At 35.7% G+C, this 21,112-nt stretch overlaps 1 protein-coding gene across 5 annotated transcripts in view; it reads right to left on the reverse strand.

The window, feature by feature from the left end:
• Window positions 1-21,112, reverse strand: part of PHTF2 (putative homeodomain transcription factor 2) — a 136,667-nt gene that overhangs the window by 81,716 nt on the left and 33,839 nt on the right. For all 5 annotated transcript variants that reach the window (XM_055590157.1, XM_055590155.1, XM_055590154.1 and 2 more), the window contains exon 2: window positions 12,468-12,547. In XM_055590157.1, the coding sequence (XP_055446132.1) occupies window positions 12,468-12,512 (45 nt within the window). In that variant the 5' untranslated portion in view covers window positions 12,513-12,547. The remainder of the gene's footprint in view (window positions 1-12,467; window positions 12,548-21,112) is intronic.

Consider the following 21,112-nt stretch of genomic DNA (forward strand, 5'->3'; position numbering starts at 1 on the left):
TGACTTCTGAAAGTGGTAAGTAACTATCACCTTAGTTTGTAAAGTTGTAAAAAAAAAAAAAAAACAAGAAAGAATTAAGAAAATAAAGATCTCCATATTCTTGCCTTACAGATAGCATGCATAAATTTCCTATATGAGCATTGGCAAGGAACACATAATCCAGTCTCCATGGGATTATGAAAGATGTGCTTCAGGGGAAGATACTAGTTTTACCTATTAAGGATCAACTGAGTTAGTTTACAAGGCAGGGGCAGGGTAACAACGAAGTGGGCACCTCAAGCAGTAAGGTGAAAAACAGTATGGGGAGATGTCAAAGTTTTACTTGTTGGAGAAGTGGAATTAATTCAGTGAGAGCTGAAGGCTGGAAGAGGTTACAAAGGTAACTGAAATTGAATTTTTTTTTTTAAATCCTTATGGTTTGTGAAGAAATGTGAGTTTATACGATAAGTGAGAAGTCTTTGAAGAGTGTTATTAAATATATAAGTCCAAATTTTCATTTAAGATAAATCACTCTGGTGTCTCTAAGGAAGAAATATTTAACTGGAACAAGAATTAAGAAACAATGAAAACAGGAAGATTACAGCAAATCTGAGAACTATTTAGAAAATACAAGTAGTAACAGAATGGGGACCGAAAGAACAAATTTACATGAGTTCCCATAGTGCGTCTAGGGTTTGCTTGTAGCACTTACATAATCGTTTTCTGTTTGCGCTTTGGTTCTCCCATGATGCAGAGCTGTAGTACTCAGTGCCTAATACAGAGCAGGCACCTAATACATAGCAGGCCCCTAATACAGAGCAGGCCCCCTCATAAATGCTATTTAAATGCAGATGGGTGCAAATTCTAACAGGACATTATTTTTGGAGAGAGGGAGAAGTCTTGATTTTTTTTTTTTAAAGGCTTTAATTATGAAAGTCAAACTGTACTGATAAAACTTAAATGTATTGAGTTTTCCCTGTATGAAGTCAATGTAATGAGGCTTCACTAACAATTTTTCCTAGTTTTCTACCAGTAAATAAAAATGAACCACGTAAAGTGTTGTGGCCACAAACCAGTAATTAAAAATTACTTTTTAATTAAAACATCCTTCTGTCTACCATTTTGATATTGGAAAAATAATACCTCATTCTCTGATTCCCCAAAACTCTATTAAAGAATTAAATTTTAATAAGGCTACCTTTGGCTTCCCAGGTGGTGCTAGTGGTAAAGAACCTGCTTGCCAGTACAAGAGATGGAAGGGACACAGTTCAATCCCTGGGTTTGGAAAGATCCCCTGAAGGAGGAAAAGGTAACCCACTCCAGTATCCTTGCCTGGAGAATTCCATGGACAGAGGAGCCTGGCAAGATACAGTCCACGGGGTCACACAGAATCAGACACTGAGGGCTACCTTACTTTCCTTTATATACTGTCTTTTACTTGTTTACAGTTATGCACCAACCCACTTCTTCACTAGATAAACCAGATAAACTAGATAAATAAACTAGATAAATCAGAACTCTCTATCTGTAATTTTAATCCCATCATAAGGGGAGAAGGGAAAAGACACCAAACACAAAAAGCAAACTAAAGCAACATTTCATTTTAAATGACCAAGTGTATCTTAAGGATGTTAATTTGGGGCAAAAATTCAAATAGGAAATTTTTAGGCAATATACCCTCTCCAGCTTTTTATTCTTGTGAATCAGTCCTTGGTATTGAATTAATGGCCTTCTTTTGAATAAACTCCATGTGCCATTTGGCAAATGGCAATTTAGTTTGTAAGTTACCCTGCTAAATAGCATTTATAAATGTCATTCTTTGTGAACTATAAACACAGAGCAGGTTAACATCAGTGTTTTAGATATTACAGGCCTTGTAAAAGCTGGTACATTTGCCTAATTTTAGGCTGTCAATGGCAACTTACCAACTTATTTCACCACTCTGTCTGTTACCATGGTTAAAGATAAACTGACTACAAGATATTTGGAATATAACTGGCAAACTTATATCCTTGACTAACATTTCTATTTTAAATCTATTCATCAGCAAATGAAAAAGATTAGAGACTAGTTTGCTAGTATGTCATAAAATATTAATATTTTTATTCCCAACTCCCTATAGGTATAAGCTTTAATCAGTGAAAAACTTCAACTCTCTTCAAATAACATTGTTTCCTAGATCTCCTCATAATCTGTGTAAACAACTACTTTAATTTTTAGGCACTGTATCTCCAGCAACTGCTGTAGGCAAATGAATATTTCCTTTTAAAGGAATAAATATTTCACCTACCCCCCCAAAAAAGACTCATAAGCAAATAAGAGAACTGCAGTATTTCAAAGAAGTTATGTACTTTGTAGATATTCCTAGTTCTGGCATACCAGAATATTTGCAAAACAAAACCAAAAACCTTCTATCGCCGAATACTCAACTTCTAAAGAGGACAAACATAAAATATTAAGCAATTGCGTGTTTATGTATTCATAATATCTGAACACAGGGAAAGATACTTCAAAAACTTTTAATAATAATAATTTTCTATTAATACTGTTTTTGTTAACTTAGTACTTTAATACTAAGGAGGACTGAATATGGATCCCCTTGGAGTGTGTAAACATTACCATGTAGCAGCCCAGAAGGACTTTGCTAGGAAATAGTACAAGGTTTTGTTTTGTTTTGTTTCCATTTGCTTCATCCATGGGAGCTGACTCTACTATTTCAATTAAGTACAGGTAAAGCTTGCTCAAAAAGTGAAATTCAATAATTCATAGTATGGTTGACAGCTCTCTAGACTAGGTAAAGACAAACACATAAATAAAAGCAAGACCTTGTTGAGTTCTCTTATCTCTCAGTGTCTCAGTTTCCTCATCAGTGAAATAAAGATACTAAAAAGGTTAATTTCTAAGGTACCTTTTTCCCTCTCTACATTTCTGATTCCTTAGAAACAAGGTTCTAACACAAGGCAACCTCAAAGAGTGACAGCCTCAGGCCAAAAAAAAAAAAAGTCACTGAAAAAGCTGTCAGCAGAATCAGCTCACTGAAGTACTTGAATTTTTACCCAAAGAGAAACTTCCTTGAATCTTCCCTCACATTTTGCTTCAGACACGTCCTCCTTCAGTATCCACAGGGGATTGGTTCCAGTTTCTTACAAAAAGGGCATAATATTTGCATTTAACCTATGTACATCCTCTCGTTTACTTTAAATCATCTCTAGATTACTTACGATAACTAATACAATGTAAAATGCTATGTGAGTAGTTGCTGGTGCTTGGGAAAATCATATTTTGCTTTTTGGAACTTTCTGAATATTTTTTGTTCCTGAACATCTTTGATCTGAGTTTCGCTTAACTTGTGGATACACAACCTGGGGATATGGAGAGCCCTGTGCAATGAATTTACCTACAATTTTACTAACTGATTAAACAAATGAGGATAAGGCCAAAGAAGTGAAAATTCATGAGAAAAGAGCACACGTAAACGACAATGTATTATAGACCAAATCACAATGAACACAATTAAATCACAATTAACAACAACCACAATTCAGGAAAATATTAAAAAGTGATCATGTCTATACCATTTGCAGTAAAAGAATTTTTGGAAAAAGTCAATTTTTTAAAAACAAGTTTGGCTATTTGAAGAAATGTATCAGAATATGTATCAAATAGTATGGTTCATTTTTCACAGTTACTATGTAAAATTAGGCTATTAAATTTAAGAAATTATCCTACTCCATCCACTTTTTAACGCATCATTTATTTTGTTCCTTCCTAAAATACCTCTCCTTAATCATGAAAAAAAATATTTCAAATTATCTCAGATAAAGAATGACATTTTACGAGAAAAAAAAAAGAAGCTATTTGTTCTAGAAATTAAAGCAAAGAGCAAAGGAGAGAGCAACTAAATGCAATAAATACAGAGCTATCAAAAATACAAAAGAAAATTGCCCCCTTCTTTTGATGATGTCTTTCTATTTTAACAGATATAGAAATGTCCAGTTTTTAAAACTATTAACCAAAACCTTTAAGTATCCAAATTTTTATTAGTAACAACATTCCATTATTCTCAAGAGGGAACAGAAGAGAAAGTACAGAAAGAGTGAAGAAGCCAACGTGAAGCTGAAGGCATGGACTGGAATGATGCATCTACAAGCCAAAGAACACCAAGGACTGTGTTTGCATAGAAGCTACATGACAGGCATGGACAGTTTCTCTCCAAGAGCCTCCCGAAAGAAGGAACCAACCATAGTGATGCTGATTTTGAACTGCTGGCAACCTGAACCATGGAGAAAATACAACTCTGTGGTTTTAAGCCATCCAGTTTGTGGTCAATTATGAAAGTCCTAGAAATCTTATACAACTTCTTACAGTATCTTGATATGGCCACCAAGTTAATCTATTTCATTATCACAGTAAATCAAACCATGAAAATATATAATATGGAAGCACTCTGAAAAACAGATGCTACTTAAATACGTGGCAGTGCTAAGCACCTTCATTATCATCATCATTCAATCATTAATGTTAAATCAATACCTATGTATATTAATTCTATTTTTTTTTTTAAAAAGGTGACACCCTTTCAAACACTTTCACAAAAGAAATTACCTTTAAAAAGCCCTGAATATCCATGTAAAGTGCAGACAGTAAACCATGTTCCTACAGGGGTCAGACAGGTGATACAAAGGAGAGGGGAGGTAGGTCCAAGTGCACATATATTCACCATGAGGACTGTAGCAAACTGGACAGCATATTCCCCAAGTTCATATTTTTATCTGAAATATTCTGCTCTTTCAATGTTGACTTGATTTTTAAAAATTTATCCAACTAAGCCAAAAACATCTGCAAGTCCTGCATGGCCTTGATTCTCCAGGTTTCTCCCTTCAATGTAAACAAAGCACTGAGCCCAGTGTTTGACACCCAGTAAATCCACAAGAAGCACTAGGTGTTGTTTTAATAATGGTTTATTATCACCGCTGACCTTTGAGTACTTCCAGCAGAAAGGCAGAGGCAGAAGCCAGATTGCAGCAACTCGAGGACCAATGGCTAAAGAGGCAATAAAGACAATGTACTGCAAGGAGATCAAACCAGTAAACCTTAAAGGAAATCGGTCCTGAATATTCATTGGAAGGACTGACGCTGAAGCTGAAACTCCAATACTTTGGCCACCTGATGTGAAGAACTGACTCACTGGAAAAGACCCTGATGCTGGGAAAGACTGAAGGCAGGAGGAGGAGAAGGGGACAACAGAGGATGAGATGGTTGGATGGCCTCACCGACTCGATGGACGTGAGTTTGAGTAATCTCTGGGAGTTGGTGATGGACAGGGAGGCCTGGCCTGCTGCAGTCCATGGGGTCACAAAGAGTCAGACACGACTGAGCGACTGAACTGAACTGAAAGACAATGGCATAGTTCTTTCTAACTATAAGCCAAGAACAGTAAGAGGAATGAGCAAGGACAGAAGCTGGAAGGGGAGTCGGGGAACATAAAACACTCTTTATTAAGGTTTCAGTTCAGTCGCTCAGTCATGTCCAACTCTTTGCGACCCCATGAATCGCAGCACGCCAGGCCTCCCTGTCCGTCACCAACTCCCGGAGTTCACCCAAACCCATGTCCATCAAGTCGGTGATGCCATTCAACCATCTCATCCTCTGTCATCCCCTTCTTCTCCCGCCCTCAATCTTTCCCAGCCTCAGGGTCTTTTCAAATGAGTCTGCTCTTCGCATCAGGTGGCCAAAGTATCGGAATTTCAGTTTCAACATCAGTCTTTCCAATGAACACCCAGGACTGGTCTCCTTTAGGATGGACTGGGTGGATCTCCTTGCAGTCCAGGGGACTCTCAAGAGTCTTCTCTCCAACACCACAGATCAAAAGCATCAATTCTTCAGCGCTCAGCTTTCTTTTAAGGTTTATCTACAGATTAAATGAAGCTTTTTTTAAAAGTTTTTTTAAAAAGTTCACACTCAACAGATGAATTTTATAAAAGTTTCTTCAGTGTGTTTTTCAAAGCAACCTTAGTACAGGAGAAAAGAGTGGCCTGAAAGCAGACTTGAGTTTTGGTTTTATCATTAATTCATGACTATGATCAAGTTATTAGATCTACAGGCATCAGGTTTCTTATCAGTAAAGCAAAAAGTTTAACAGGAACCAGATGATCTCTAAAGTCAAACTATTTTGACGACTGCATAGTTTCTTTCTTCCTTGCAAATAAAATTCAAACTCAAATTATTTACCTTAGAAGCACCCAAACTGGAGAGACTGTGAGAGTGGAAAATTTCAAGAACTTCATGACCAAAATAGGGGAGAAAATTCCTAAGTGAAAAGGTAAATATTTCAGTAACTAAACTAACCAATCTATTTCTGCTAGGAAAAATCTTTATTTTTGGCAAGAAAGTGACTTTGAAAAGGAAATGGTGGAAAAAATGAGCAGTGACTGAAGCAAAGAAAGTTGAGGTTTATAAATTACACTTCATCATGTCTCTGTTGTATGAGTGTTAAACATCAACTAAATACCCACGGTTCTAATACTGGGTATCAGAAGACTGATATTTCAGGTTTCTTATTTACAAATAAGAATCTTTTTAGCCTCATGAGAATTTTTAGAATCCATGAAATAAAGCACTCTGAAATAAGTTAGTGGAACTTCCTCCTATCAGTGCATAGAATATGAAGCAATAATAACAGAAATAACTCTCATTCATTGAAGGCTTACCTGTGAAGAGCACTTTGCTAACACTTCACATATGTCATCAATTAATCCTCAAGTAAATATAAAGGACATGACTTAAGCAACTTAGCATGCAAGCATAAAGGACAATGTTTATATATTTCATGAAAGTGAAATTCAGAGACGACACTTATCCAGAACCATACATGCTTTCAAGAAAAAGGATTCAAAATCTTTTGCCAACCCCCAAACCTGTGTTCTGGTTACCATGAAGACATACTGCCTCATACACTGGTCAAAAGGGTCAGGCTGTGACTAAAAGGGAGCCTGAAGGTTTTGTAAAGCTAGTAACATTCTCTTTCTTGATCTGAGTCCTATTTTGTAAACAGCAAACAAACAGTCCTGAACACAAGCAGTTGCTCAGTTTGTAAATATATATATATAAATTTATAATGTATATAATAAATTATAATCTGTGTGGTTCTGAGTATGTATCATACCTCAATAAAATTTATATATTCTCTATACATTAGCTGGGACTCTTTTACAAGTTAACAGTCTAATTTGAACTAGCTTCAACAAAAAGGGGAAACATCAGCCGAACAAATCAAGGGTCAGGGCTGAAGCTAACCTCAGGGTGGAGTGAACTGACCACTGTATAGCATAGTTTCTTCTTTGTAAATAAAATTCAAACTCAAATCATTTTTAAGAGAGATACTGCATATGAACAATTCATAAACCAGTAATAAAAAACCTTTTTAAAAACTGTATTTAAAGTTGATTTACTGCTTCACAACCCTTTCAGGCACATAGAGGAAGCATTAATCTCCTCAGATGAAAAGAAATTGAGGCTCACACAGATTAGATAACACACTCAATATTACAAGCTAACCAATGTCACAAAATCAAATACAAATGCTCTTTTAATCACATCATACTATAAGGCACAGTAGTTTAAAAATTACATTGAAGATTTAATGATTCCTGTAAGAATATGGTTCAAGGAAAAAAAAAAGAGAGAAAATGTGATAAATCCATTGGTCTGAGGCTCAGGACTTCTATTTTGGTAGATGTTAATCTTGTATCTACTGCTATAACCATTCAAAGGACCAAAAAAAAAAAAAGGACTATACAGGAAACCACATATCATCAGAAAGCATTTCTTGGTAATTATTTAGCATGCCTTCAGCTGCAAGGAAATTAAACTTCAAGTAGCTGAAAAAAATGAGGGGATAGTATCTCATACAATAAGAAGTTTCAAAGTAAGATATTTCCAGAGTTAGTTAATTCCATGGCTCAAAAAATCCTGAAAAATTCAGGTTGTTTCCATCTTTCAACTCTGCCTGTTGTTCCCCTCTGGGGAGCAAGTTTGCTACAACAGCTTCAGGCAGCAGAGATTCTCCCAAAGCATCCAGAGACAGGTAGCAGACCCTGTATCTCATTTCATTCATTTATGTTAAAATATATATATATATATATATATATATATATATATATATTAAAAAAACCTAGAAAATGCCTGGTACATAACAAATGTTATATAGCTTTTGCTATTATTATTGTTGGGTCTCTTTTTAAGTGATGGAAGATTTCCCCAGAAGTTTCCATATCTCATCAGCCAGAAATGGAATATGTGCCTCTTTCTAAGCCAATCACTGGCAACAGAAATAGACTTCCAGAGTGGCTTAGACTGATCAGGATTCATGCCCTCTGAGACTAGATACATGCTCCCAGGCCACAATGCTCTATAATGAATTCCCTAACAAAATAGAGGTTCTTCCAACAGGGAAAAAGGTTGGGAATAGTTTTGGTAGGAAACCCACTGTATTCCAGTCCTCCACACATCCTCCTCAAGGAGCTAAAAGGAGTGTGGAGGCCCCTCTGGGCGTATTTCTACAGCAAGGAAAGTTTTTTGCATGTACGTGCCAGGAAGAAACATGTTAGCTCAAGGAAAGTAGGAAAGAAAGAGACAGATAAGACACCTCTGATGAAGCTCTGGTCTTAGAATTCAGTCAACCCTGAGATGCATTTCACCACTTTTCATAGTTTAGATTGAAAGACAAAAAATGTCTCTGTTTTGCTAAAGATAGGCTGAGTTGGATTTGTCTTACTGCAAATAATAGCACAGGTTTTTGGAACTGAAAGCTGAGACTTAATACTTCTCAACCATCTGTGTGACCCTGGGCAAGTTATTGCTCTGAAATGCTTTACATATGTCCTTAGTACACACACATACACACACACACAAGTATACACAACTGAACTTTACTAAAATGGTAGAGAATTTAATGTTCCCAACTATCAATAGTTGACAGTAGCTATCAATCAAGTTCATGATACTAAGGCCAGTTTCTCATTTAAACTACTAAATAAATTCCACTGTGGGCTCATATTTAAAAGCTATTAAACATAATTCATTCCAATTTTCTTGCTGGCTACTGACTCCATAAAAGCAATGACCAAGATGTATATAGTTCTTCCTCAGTTCTATAAAGTAAGTTCACTATTTTACTATTTCTATATAGTATCACTAGTGCCTCCTTAAAATCTGGAGTTTTATCTGGGCCACTCTGCTTTTATATATTCATTTCCTGAAAACATAACCTCATTCTCTCATAATATGATCTACATATTTACAATAGAACTCTACAGGTTGTATTTTTTTAAAAGAAATACTTAGTGTGTCAATTATCTTTTACCTCCTATAACTTAAGCCCCTATTTAGGATGCCTTCTGAAAGATAAATAATCCCATCTTCTCAGGAACAAGAAAGAAGAAATGTGAAAGAAAAGCAGTGTATTATTAAAAAAAAAAGTTCAAAAGCCCAATATTAATCAAAAACTATTCTGGTTTCTTCTATTACGATTCTTGAGGATTAAATGAGTCTTCCAAATTAACATTGAAAATCACTTTGCTTCAACAGGAACTTTCAAATTCATGACTATAGATGGCTATGACAGTACAAAATGAAGTTTAGAATTAGATACTAGTGAACTTTTAAAATCTCAAAATAAACCATGCAATTTATTAAAAGTTTTTTTAACAAGATATTTACCTAGATCGTCAACACACATTTTAATACTTAAAACCAATTTATTTGTACTTATTTTTCTCCTGGAAATTTCCCATCTGATATTAGAATTTATGTTCACAGCAGTCCATAAATCAAGTAATGGTCTTTGGGGGTAGCTCATTTTCATTACTCAAAACAAAATTATGAAAATGTCACCATTTTCCAGTAAAAAAGGTGACTCTAAAGTGAGTTACAAGCAAAGAAACATTCAAGAAAATGAAGTTGAAATTTCTTGGTTTTTATTTATAGTGATACCTCCTAGTATATAACATGAATAACTACTGAATGACAGACACAAAAATCAAAGAATGCTAAAATATTAAAACATTTAAAATCACCTAACCCAGGACTTCTTCATTTGGGGCTTGAATCAGATGTAAAATTTTGTTTGTTCCTTACATACACTTTTCTGGAAATAAGAACCTGGAAACTGGAAATTTCATCACAATTTCCAAAAGATACATGACTGAAAAGAGGTTGTGAATCATTATCTAATTAATTCAGAGAAATGAGATTCAAAAAATCAAATTATCTGCCATAGTCAAATAATCAGGAATATCAAGCTTCAGTACTCAAGCCTTCTTTTTTCACTGAAACATGAACACCTCTGAAAGGACTTCTTTTTACTAGGATATATTTAAGAGGAAAATAAATCTGTATGATCTAAGAGCAGTGAAAGGAACCCTCAGGCTGATGATAAAAGAAAATACCAAGATGGCAGGTGACAGGCATGACTTGAGAACAATCCACTGAAGAATGCAGCAGGTGGACAGAGGGTTCTAAGAAGGTCATTCCCAAGAAGGAAAAAAGAAATTGGTAGAATACCTGAATGTGATTGACTACAACAAAAGTTTTTCAGTTCTGTCAGAGACTTTCAAGATCCAGAAAAACCAAGCAAAAAATATAAACTGTTGAACTGAAAGGAAATATTATCACAGTATATTACATTGTAGATGATTTCTTATTGATTTTTGACTGTATAATTAGGATTTCATTTTTTTATGATTTCTTCCCACTAACCCACCTCCATCCTCCCAATGACTAAAAATTCTGGTTAAATAAGTATTCAGGGCATAGGAATTTAAAACAACTACCTCTGGGAACAGAACTCAGAGGTTGGATAAGGATAGGTAAGGGTACTTACAGGTGCTATTTTTTTTTTTTAATAAGCCTTGAAAAGATTAAGTAATGTTTCAAAGTATTCCTATGTACTCTTCAAGAAAATTAAATTTAAAAGCAAAATAAAACAATCAAGCAAATCAAATCTGGTTAATGGTTCTGGTGATTATGATGTGATTACATTTGCTAGATACAATTTGTTATATCTGTTAGGGTTGCGCTGGAGAATTTTTTGATTGCACATATCCAAAGCTTTTGGAGAAGGAAATGGCAATCCACTTTCTAGTGTTCTTGCCTGGAGAGTTCCATTGAACAGAGGAGCCTGGTGGGCTGTGGTCCATGGGGTCGCAAAGAGTCGGACACAACTGAGCGACTAACACACATCCAAAGCTGTTAGACCCTCAGATAAGAAGGGTGTAACTGTGCTTACTGAATGTGAATATAATATTTCAAACTCTCTGATCTTAAAAGAGGTCAGTTAAGCTAATACATTCTATAAATGATCTTTAGTGAAGTTTGAAATGTTTGCACATAAAAAGTAGGATAAAATTTTTGATAAGCATTTCTCTCATAAGTAGAAATTAACAGAAAAGCTTCCAAAGATCTATCTGCAAAAACAATTAGTTTTATTTAATTCAGCTTTCTTTAAGTATATTGGAAATTTAAAAGTAACTTTAACACTAAAATAGAAACATAAAAGACTGAATAGTGTGATCAACACCAATACTTCAACTCACTACTTCATGAGAAAAATGTGATACTGAATTATCTGTGGTATGTTCTACCCAGAAAGAAATAACATATTCAAAGACAGACTGTATTCTTAGGTTTGTCTAATCTTTAAAGTGTGCTAATTACCATTTATTTACTACTAAATTTTAAAATTGCCTGATTTTCCCATACAAAGGAAAAGCTTTAAATACCTAATTATCCTTTGTTAATAGGGACCTAATGAATAAGGCATAAAAATGTTTTAAATGTGAAAACAAACATAATTCACTACAGAAGTTAAAAATCTAAGATACCACATATAACAACAATACACTTTAAAGAGTATAAACAACACTCTTCAGGAGTAAACAGAAGTATCTTCAAAAAAAAAAAAGGTACTGGAACTTATACTTTATAAAGGAAACATTAAATTGGTAAAGCTTATTTTGAAACACATAAGATGACAGAGCTAGTTAAGTAGTTATGACAACTATTCCTAAAATGTCAAAATAAACATTTTAGTATTTCAGTTTGGAAAATACAGTCTCCAAAGGTTTATTTTACTGAAAAGATTCAGCTGTTGAATTGTAGCTTACAAGAAAGAGATTAAAACTATAGTTACCCTTGTAAAATAGTTATAAAATTATAACAGCTCTGTTAAACTACCTCTTCTCAAAAGAAATTAATGCAAGAAAAAATGTAATGCTTTCATAAAATGTGAACTGGAATCCTGGAAATGTGGTTTACAACTGAAAATAATCTAGATACTCTGACAATGTGGAGTAAAAACTAGAGAAAAATATTTTTAGGCATCACCTTTCTTATTTTAGGTAATATCTGACACAAATTCATCAAATTTTAAAAATATGCATTTTAAAATAAAAATATTTAAAAAGTAAAAGCTCTGGTTGTCAACTTACCTTCTTTTGATACCACACAATAGCATCTGTGACTTTGGACGCCATTTATTCCACTGAAATCACACATTCGTCATTTTAGGCTGTGCAAGAGAGAGAAAAACAAAGGACTTCTTGACTTCCACCTTCTAAAAGGAGACTGAACAACACGCATACATAGCACTCTGGTTACTTGCAGAGCAAGGGGTGTATGACTATACTTAAATTACACCCTTCCTCATTACTATTTTAGCAACAGGTTCTCTTAGGTAAACAAAAAATCAGTTGCCATAATAAAAGAAGGGTCTTTCTACATGAATAAAACATTTAAAATTTCTTATAAAATAGTTGATTTTTTAAATAAGTCATTAAATAAATTTCAGAGTTTTCCAGGTTATACAAGAAATTTTTCATTTATAAATCCACATATGATAGGAATCAATCCATTCACTCAGTAACAAATCAGTTACTTGTGTTTTAGCTTCTATCTAGGAACTAGCATCAATTACTGCTGCTAATGGATAGCTTGACAGAGATGCCAAAATTTATAATCACATTTAATTTTCCCTGATACTTGGTAACACAAAGTTGAACTGAGATCAAATAGCTGGAGAAACCTAATTAATGTATGTTAAATACTAAGTGAATATTAGAGTTAATTACACAGGAATAACTAATATTAAGGACTTTTCAGGTATCAGTTTGCTAATATTTAAAAATTCATCACAGACAATTTTATAAGCATCTTCTGGATACTAAACTTAATGGTTCCTTACCCCTAGAGAAAATTAATTCCAGACTGATTCCAGTAACCTCTGAAATAGTTTTCTAGTTTTTAATACCACACTGGCACAGGAGGGTACCTCTGGCAGGTGTTAAGGATCAGCCTAAACAGATTCAAATGCAGATACTGGCCCCAGAATTCATTTTTCAAATTGGGATCATCCAAGGCCAAACAGGATCTCAAGGAAATTCTGAGAGTCGAGAGCACCCTCCTCAGCCAATCCTGGCACATGCAGATTTGCAAGGGCCAAGTTCACCCAAAGGAAACAAAATACCAGAGGTTTTTATACTCCATTTTTAGGAGCGCATAATGATTCAAATATAATGACAATAATTACTGGCAAGTTCAAATAGTCAGATCAACTTCTAAAATTTAAGGCAGAATTTACTTACTGCCTGTATTTTTTTTAAACTTTTACTGAAATATAGTTGATTTACGACGTTGTGACCGCCTATATTTATGATAGTGTTAGAGACCAAATTACTTATTACCTTTCCTAAGATACTGATTGTAACTTTAATTGATCAAATTCAAGTAAACCATGTTGTGAAAACCTCATAAATTCCCACATATCATGAAAAGAGGAGCAGAGAGTCAAAAGACAAGGATTCAAATGGCTCCACGAGCTAATATGTAATATTGAAGAGGTCATTCACCTCTATGACCTAGTTTCTTATATTTATAAAATAGGAACAACTGTACCTATCTATACTCTATAAGATTCTTGTGACTAATAAATAATACAGTAACATAAAATGCTTTCCAATGTCTAATACATATAGACACTCAATTATAATTATATTACTAATTTTATATTTTAAAGTTCCCCAATTCAGTAACTAGGGAGTATTAATAGTTCATTTTTTTTAAACATGGCAATCAGTTTAAAGAAGGAAAACAAAGTTCAATCACTTTCTATTGACATTTAAAAGAAAATTCTTGCCTGGGAAATCCCATGGACAGAGAAGCCTGGCAGGCTATAAGTCCATGGGGTTCCAAACAGTCAGACACAACTGAGCAACTAAGCACCACCATCACCTAATTATCTTAAGAGTGCAATGTCAATTCTCAACTATATACACACCAATTATTTAGAGACTTCAAAGTCCACATCCTCTGAACTTCCTCAGTCAAGTGTGACTACCTTCATTTCTCTTACCAAGGTTTTGGGAGGAAGCTTGTCCTTACTAACTTAAAAATCTCCCCTTTGTTTTTTCCTGGAGGCCTCTGGGAATATTTCATTAATTGTAACCACATTTTGTCCCAGAGGTTTTCCCTTGATTCTGTCAGTAGACTATTCATTAAAACATTACACAGTCATTGTAACTGTTAAGACATGTGTATGTTTTCCAAACTGGTTTAACTCTCCTTTTCCCCAGCTTCTGTCCCCACCTTACCAAATGCAAATTACAAAAAATTCTACAAAAAGTATGACAATATCAATTTTTCACTTTACTGTCCTTTAATCTCACCCAATCTTTACTGATGAAAATTCCACATTATCTACCAAAGTAAAAATCCTTTTTCCGAATGTCCCAAGGTGTAAATAACAGGCATTTCATATACAAAATGTGAAAGAATTTTTTATTCAATCTACTAAATATGAGATATTTAGTACATTTGAAGAATATTTAAATTGTCACATATAAATAATTTTTGGTTTTTTTTGTTTAAGAAAAATGCTTCAATGCAAGTTAGGAAAACAGTACCTGGTTCAAATAAAATTATGTGAAAAGCATTTTTTAATATGCTTTGGTTTATACCACACTATCCTTGGAAATAAATTTCAAAAATCAACTATAACATTTCACTAGGTATATAAAATGTTTTAAATATTTTAATTATATTCATATGGACCTACAGAAATAAACTTTCATTTTGTTTAAAAAAAAAACAAACGAAACACAACCCTTCTTCATGTAAAGGTAAGTTTTGCTCCGCAAACTCATTTAACAGTTTCTCCACTGTGTCAACAACCTTTCAGTGACACTGAGTGGCTCATATCTATTTTTAAAACAGGTTTTACAGCATGCTAAGATGCATTCCTGAATCAGACATCTGACAAAGCATAAAGACACATTTAAATCAACAAACGATTTCATTAATAATGAAGATTGTTTATAAAGCTTTTCCAACTACTTTGATTCTGACTGTCCAGGAAGAGATCTCTTTTATCATGATAGTTCATGATAAATAACTTTATATGCTAAATTACGACACTAAGTTTAATTTACAGAAAAAAAGTAGAATATTATACTTATTGAGTACCTTAAACACAGGATTCTAAGAGGATTTTAATTTCTGATCAAATGACCTGATAGAAGGTATTAAGATATAAAAATAATCCAATTGTGAAAACAGAGCTAACCATAGGCATAACATTCAAATATTGCCACAGGCAGTTACCCTGAGCTAATTCTCTCCTTGAAGCTGCTTTAGTCACCATACCTTGTCAAAGCATCTTTACTGTCAAAGCATCTTTAGTATCTCAAAGTTATGACCAACCTAGACAGCTTATTAAAAATCGGAGACATTACTTTGCCAACAAAGGTCCGTCTAGTCAAAGCTATGGTTTTTCCAGTAGTCATGTATGGATGTGAGAGTTGGACTATAAAAAAAGCTGAGCGCCGAAGGATTGATGCTTTTGAACTGTGGTGTTGGAGAAGACTCTTGAGAGTCCCTTGGACTGCAAGGAGATCCAACCAGTCCATCCTAAAGGAAATCACTCCTAAATATTCATTGGAAGGACTGATGCTAAAGCTGCAACTCCAATACTTTGGCCACCTGATGTGAAGAACTGACTCATTTGAAAAGACCCTGATGCTGGGAAAGACTGAAGGCGGGAGGAGAAGGGGACAACAGAGGATGAGATGGTTGGATGGAATCACTGAATCAATGGACATGAGTTTGGGTGGACTCCGGGAGTTGGTGATGGACAGGGAGGCCTGGCGTGCTGCAGCCCATGGGGTCGCAGAGTCAGATACAACTGTGCAACTCAACTGAACCGATGTAAAAGTGTACACAAATGCTTTAATAATGTAATCCTTTACTAATACACCACAAAATACTAATATTATCTAAATCAATGATATATATTTGGGTCCTCATTGTTATGCTATTCAACAACCTAGCGTCACTCCCCACGGCACTTAGAACTGCATTTAGACCCTCTAAAATCTCACACTACCCTACTTGCCCAGCATTACTGCTCACCATCTTCTCACACATCTGTTTCAATCGTACCATACTTCCTCCACTATCTACCTCTCTGCCAAAATTAACACTTCTTCTCTTTCCAAACAAAGAAGATTTCAAGAAGGCCTTCTAAATTCCTCTTTCTCTAAAAGTTTCTCCCAAATTCCTCCATTTTAAGTATTTCTCATCCTGTTCTGTATTCCCATCACACTTAATATGTTCTGTTTTGTACAGACTTCTGTATACTTGTCTGTACACGTCTCTACCACTATCTGCAGTTTTGGGTTTTTTAAATATTTATTTGTCTATGCCTGGTCTTAGTTGTGGCATGTGGGATTTAGTTCCCTGACCAGGGATCAAACCCAGGCCCCTTGCTTTGGGAACATGGAGTCTTAGCCACTGGACCGCCAGGGAAGTCCCCCGTAAGTTCTTTTAAAGCAATCCAATGTGTTTATTACCTCTGAACTCTCCCATACCTTTTTATATATAATAAACACAAATGTTTACAAATCAGAATAAACAGATGCCAACCAAAGTACCATCACAGATGAATGAATTTAAGGGCCTGTTGACTTTAAAAAAAAAAGGAACAACATAAGAGTTGTCAGTTAAGTTTTATTTGGGTAAAATGAGGACTACAACCTGAAAGACAGCCTTTCAGGTAGCTCTGAAAAGGCAGGGGCAAGGTTGGCATGTATGCGACTTTAGTGAAGGGGGATATGAGTAGTCAGTCACACATTTTGGCAGAAGGTTGCTGCTGGTCACAAGAAGGCTGTTGCTAGTCGCAAGGAGCAGATGTCTCCATTAATGATTTTTTCCAGATGTGAGAATACACAAGAAATTGGGCTCATAAAATCTTCTCCAAGTATCTAACTATCTGAAGGCCTGTACTGCCAGTTTTTCCAAGAGCACAGAGTGCCTCATTCCAGATCCCCACCCTGAATTCCTCTCAGGGTGTGTTGAAGGTCAGTGGCTAACAACTTCATTCTTGTAGTGTCAGACGAGAGGGACAATTTTTAGTAGACAGGCCAAAATTAAAAACTCTACCTGTCAAACTCCTGCACTACCTCAATATGCATATAAACAGAGAAACACTTTTCCTAATAGTAAAAGGTACATAACTATAGTGAAGTATAATTAATACAGTTGGTTTATTAGCTGACATTTCAGCCAACAAATATATAATGATTTGCAAACCTATGAAGTACAATGCTATAGTTAAATATAACTCAGCTGCATCCTCCAAGGCTAAAATAAGTAATTTTTAGACTTCAGAAACTAGGAACAAGGCAGTTTTCTCTTTAAAAAAATAACAAACACTAATGCACAAACCAAATTTTTTCATACTGATACTGAACTTAGGAAAAAGTGAAATTCTGGGAGAAGGAATGTGGTATGGACAGAAGGAAAACTTCTACTAGCTTCAGGGTGGCTATGTTCTAATCATATGACCTACAGATTGCTCCAGTTTCTTGAAAGCTTACAAAATAATGCATCTGGAACAGACTTTATTTCATGGAAATGTTGTGAAGAATAAACATCACAAACTATATGTTTAAAATTGTTTTCAATCTTAGGATAGGAAAAACAAATGCAAAAAGAGGTCTAAAAGGTACACACTTTCTGTTATGCTGCTGCTGCTGCTGCTAAGTCGCTTCAGTCGTGTCCAACTCTGTGCGACCCCATAGACGGCAGCCCACCAGGCTCCCCCGTCCCTGGGATTCTCCAGGCAAGAACACTGGAGTGGGGTGCCATTTCCTTCTCCAATGCATGAAAGTGAAAAGTGAAAGTGAAGTCGCTCAGTCATGTCCGACTCTTAGCGACCCCATGGACTGCAGCCTACTAGGCTCTTCCATCCATGGGATTTTCCAGGCAAGAGTACTGGAGTGGGGTGCCACTGCCTTCTCTGACTTTCTGTTATACCAGTTCATAAAAGGAGTATTTGGCATTTTTATTTTCCTTCATGTAAACACCACATAGTCCATGTTTTGGGGGCTAGCGGATAACACCTAAGTTAAGAAAAATTACAGTCTTTTCCAGCAAATCTGGAAGACCCAGCAGTGGCCACAGGACAGGAAAAAGTCAATCTTCATCCCAGTTCCCAAGAAGGGCATTACCAAAGAATGCACAAACCATCAGACAGTTGCACTCATCTCCCACGCTAATAAAGTCATGCTTAAAATCTTGCATGCTAGGCTTCAGCATTACAAGAACCAAGAACTTCCAAATGACCAAGTTGGGTTTAGAAAAAGCAGAGGAACCAGAGATCAAATCAAATTGCCAACATTCGCTGAATCATAGAGAAAGCAAGGGAATTTCAGAAAACCATCTACCTCTGTTTCATCAATTACACTAAAACCTTTGACTGTGTTAATCTTAACAAACTGTAGAAAGCTCTTAAAGAGATGTGAATACCAGACCACCTTACCTAACTCTAAGAAACCTGTATGTGGGTCAAGGAGCAACAGTTAGAACCCTGTATGGAACAACTAACTGGTTCAGGATTGAGAAAGGAATACGACAGGGTTGTCTGCCCATCACCCTGTTTATTTAACTTACACGCTGAGTATATCTTGAGAAAGGTCAGGTTGGATGAGTTACAAGCTGGAATCAAGATAGGTGGGAGAAACAACAAGCACCTCAGATATGGGGATGATACCATTCTAGGTAAAAAGCAAAGAGGAACTAAAGAACCTCTTGGTGAGGGTGAAGGAGGAGAGTGGAAAAGCTGGCTTAAAACTCAACATTCAACAAACTAAGATCATAGCATCCACCCTATTACTTCATGGCAAACAGAAAACGAAAAGGCAGAAGCAGTGACAGATTTCCTATTCTTAGGCTTCAAAATCACTGCAGATGGTGATTCATGAAATCAGAAGACAATTGCTTCTTGGTAGGAAAGCTATGACAAACCTAGACAGTGTGTTGAAAAGCAAAGACATCACTTTGCTGACAGAAGTCCATATAGTAAAAAAAAAAAAAAAAGTCCATATAGTCAAGGCTATGGTCTTTCCAGTGGCCACATATAGTTGTGAGACCTGGACCATAAAGAAGGAAGGCAGAGCGCCAAAGAATTGATGCCTGCGAACTGTGGTGCTGGAGAAGACTCCTGAGAGTTCCTTGGATAGCAAGGAGATCAAATCAGTCAATCTTAAAGGAAATCAACCCTGAATACTCACTGGAAGGACTGATGCTGAAGCTGAAGCTCCAGTATTTTGGTCACCTGATGTGAACAGCCAACTCATTGGAAAAGTCCCTGATGCTGGGAAAGACTGAGGGCAGAAGGAGAAGAGGACTTCCAAGGATGAGATGGCTGGATGGCATCACTGATGCAATGAACGTGAACTTGGGGCAAACTTTGGGAGATGGTGAGTGACAGGGAGGCCTGGCATGCTGCAGTTCTTGAGGTCGCAAAAAGTCGGACAAAACTGGGCGACTGAACAACAACTTCTCTCTAAATCTATATTTACAAAAACATGTTGCACTATTGTGAAATCTAAGAGAATCCCTAGAGATACAATCTTAATACCCAGAATACCCTCTGTAGAACTTTCTGATGTGTACAACCAACCCACCCTGTATGTCCTTTAAAGTAGCTTCTTAACTTCAAGTTAGCACATACCTATGAAATCTCTACTGATAGCATTCCTTTGGGCTTTCTTTTTTTTTAAATACTTAGGAGGTCCTTTGAATACTCTTTTAACAGTGTACTGGGTCAGTGATTCTCATTTTTAACTGTTGTGCCATTTGGAGAAGTCAACAATGAAATACGATCTAAACAGTTTAACTTCCTCATTTACTCACAAGAAATTTTTTTTACATCAACTGTTCAGACTCCACTCAAATATGAATATGCTATTAGAGGTGTCTACTAAAAATATTAACTAAGTTAATGTTCCAGGTACTCCATTATCAAAATGATAATGCATGAAATGATAATCCAACGTTTTAAGGATTTAATAGAACTTAAAAAAGTATTTAGAGATCAAAAATTACTCACTAAAAATACCATGAATAAAATATGAAAAACACTACTTGAGAGATGTTTCAGCCAGAATCTGACTGACTAAACACTAATACTGCACTGTTGCAGGAACTAAGGACATAAGAGTAAACAAAAACCAAGGTCCCTGCCATGAAACAAATTACCACGCAAAGAGAGAAGATAAATTAACAGCAGGACAAGATAAATTAACATCAAGATAATTTTGTGTTGAGGTGGTACTACGAAGGAAATAAGCAGGGAGATATAGTTGGGATGGAGTGCAGCACTTTTGGAAAAGATGGCTAAAGAAGTCCCCTCTGAGATGACATGTTAATTGAGATCTGAAGGATGAGGACACCCAGGCTAAGAACCAAGGGAGGACATCCTGAGCAGAGGGAACAGTAGGAAGCACAAAGACCCTGAGCTAAGAACGAGCTTAGAATTTTTAAGAAGCAGAAAAGAGGCCTGTGTGACACAAGTATAATGAACACAGATGACAGTGAAATATGAAAGGGAGATAAGAGCCTTTTCACAGGGTCTCAGACATCACAGCAAATAACTTTATTATAAAGATAGGAAGCCACTGAAGTGATTTCAGCAAAGCAGTGATAATCTAACTTGCAAAGACCACTCTGAGAGCTGTGAAGAGAAAGGACTGGACTGAAGAACTCAGAGTGCAAACAGCAAGGCTAGTTAAGAAAGTCA

The sequence above is a fragment of the Bubalus kerabau genome, chromosome 8, assembly GCF_029407905.1.
Source record: "Bubalus kerabau isolate K-KA32 ecotype Philippines breed swamp buffalo chromosome 8, PCC_UOA_SB_1v2, whole genome shotgun sequence".
Classification (NCBI taxonomy): domain Eukaryota; kingdom Metazoa; phylum Chordata; class Mammalia; order Artiodactyla; family Bovidae; genus Bubalus; species Bubalus kerabau.